At 48.8% G+C, this 2439-nt stretch overlaps 1 protein-coding gene across 1 annotated transcript in view; it reads left to right on the top strand.

Annotated features, from left to right (window-relative positions):
- LOC102296289 (receptor-type tyrosine-protein phosphatase mu) overlaps positions 1-2439 on the top strand; it is a gene marked incomplete at both ends in the record, with an annotated part of 90754 nt that overhangs the window by 39223 nt on the left and 49092 nt on the right. Inside the window, 2 exon segments of the mRNA XM_042216343.1 lie at positions 211-326; positions 438-612. Coding sequence (XP_042072277.1) covers positions 211-326; positions 438-612 — 291 coding nt within the window.

The following is a 2439-nucleotide window of genomic DNA, read 5'->3' as shown; positions in this document are numbered from 1 at the left end:
CACACACACACACACACACACACACACACACACACACACACTTACCTGCATCCTCCAGAATCCATTTTCTAATTGGATTGTAGAGATTTTTGTTTTTCGGCTGAAGAGATCAGAGGAGAGAAGACTCACTGTTACCGTAGCATGGTCAGTCAGGTGATGTCAGCAGTGTGTGACCTCTGACCTCAGTGTTTTACGTGTTCCTGTCCTCAGTGAGCACCCCTCACTTCCTCCATATCAAAGGTGTCGAGGTGAACGCAGGACAGACAGCCACGTTTCACTGCACCGTCAACGGACGTCCGCAGAGCAACCTGCTGCTGTACCTGCAGGTGATCTATCAATAATCCATAGTCAGTAACATGAGCGCCACGCGGCGAGACTGCACGCGGCGTGGCGTGTGTGTATGTGGCTGCTTCACTTTGTGTGTTTGTGCTCGGCAGGGAATGGGCGGTCGGCAGGCCGCGGTACGGGAAACCAAACCGCTGAACGCTCGGCGTTATGTGGCGAGCTTCAATGTGGACAACACGACCAAAGGAGACTCTGGACGCTACCGCTGCATCGCCCAATCAGAGCGAGGGGTGGGCGTGTCCTCCTATGCTGACCTCACAGTCAAACGTGAGTGCTGCTCTCTTATTGACTGATAATCTCTGAATATATTTGAGTGATGTGAATAATGTGAAGCTTAAAAAACTGATCATCCTGTCTTCCACAAGAGGACGCCTGTCCCTCCTTCTCACCCCCTCCCCCTCTCCTCACCCCCCTCCCTCACTCGTCTGTCTCTCGCTGCAGATCAAAGCTGCAGTTTGTCATGTTTTTTATTTTAATGACTCCATCGTGAAACGAGAAAGAGTTTTATTAAAGCTCCTCATTACTGCTCTGTGACTGTGTGTGTGTGTGTGTGTGTGTGTGTGTTGCGGGGTTAGAGGAGAGCCTCATTAGAAAGTCAGAGCGCCGTTTTAAGGCGGGAGTCTCGGCGGCGTTTTGTCAGAATGTTTCTGTGAAGATGAATCACGCCAAAGTAAAAGCCTCCTCTTTCTGGCACTGCCTGTCAGAGCGCTGGCGCCCTAACCCGAACGCACATGCGGGCCCGCAGCGTGTTAACGATGACTCGTTAAATGCACCGTGTTCGGTGCGACGGAGCCGTCAGGCGTCTCTGAAGCGTAGCTTTCATCCACGCTTTTTTCCTACCCCATCACGCTGAAGAGTCGGAGGAACGCGGGATGAGCCTCGATGGCGTTTAGCCTTCAGCTCGCGGCTTAGTCATGGCGGCACATTTGATGGTGCCTGCTGAGACCAGCAGTATAAATATGATTTCATGTTTTATTAGATTCTCTTAAATGAACATAATTCTGCGATTTTACATTTAAGCATGTTTCAGTCTAAATAGGAGAAATCACAGCAGATCAATGGGATCCATCAGTAATCGATCAGCAGCCTGTGACGGTTTCATGGATGTCCGACTTCATTATTTCTGTATTTGTGTCACATGTGCTCTGAGGGATCACAGCGCTGTTTTATATTTTCAGCCACCAGAGGCGCTGTGGAGCACCCACTTCATACTCTGATTATATCATGATAAACTGATGAGACAGCAGTTTATATCGCACTCTTCCATCACACAACAAAGTGTTTGTGACACACTAACTGCACATTCAGAAATAGGTCCCACTGCACACCATGCTGGGTGATGCTAACTAGCACTGCGCTACCAGCTGTTAGGGCTCTTTGTTCAGGAAGCCAGGCGGAGGATGATGAGCAGAGAGCGTCTGAGTTTGCAGCTTTTAAACAGTTTCATGTTGAATCTGCCTTTTATGTTGGGCGGGGCTCTGCTTTTACCTGGACGTACAGGCCTGGTTTTTGATACCCAGACTGACGGTGCTGGAGAAGAAGTTGTAGTGAGCGAAGGTAAGAGTGGTCCCAGTGCTGACCAGGGCAGTGACCCCCTCAAGTTAGGCAAGTGGCTCCAGCAGGTCCCGGGAACAACATCAGGGATCTCTGTTCAGAAGAGTGCAGTATGAACAGCTAAGATACTGCGCAGGACCCTCAAGCTACTGAGGACCCGAGCTTGAAACCCGAGTTTTGTTTTTATACACACACACACACACTCATATATACTTTTATATTTGTTTAGTTCAGATTTCAGTTTGTGTCTGTAGATGTGAGAAGAAGCAGATCCAAGTGACATTACTCACAGCTGAGCTGATCAATACAAGGATTAAGTGTGTGTCTGTGTGTGCCATTTCTAAGCAAACAAACACCATAACAGGTGAGGAGGTGTTTGTTGGTCACATGACCTGACACATATCCCCACAATCCCCGGCGGTTAAACCTCTGATTGAACTGTCACTCAGACTTTGTATGTGTGTGTTTGATACAATAACACACACACACACACACACACACACACACACACACACACACACACACACACACACACACACA

Source organism: Haplochromis burtoni, unplaced genomic scaffold, assembly GCF_018398535.1.
Source record: "Haplochromis burtoni strain Fernald_Lab_line unplaced genomic scaffold, NCSU_Asbu1 Contig_1020, whole genome shotgun sequence".
NCBI lineage: Eukaryota > Metazoa > Chordata > Actinopteri > Cichliformes > Cichlidae > Haplochromis > Haplochromis burtoni.
This window is presented reverse-complemented; position numbering and strand designations above follow the sequence as displayed.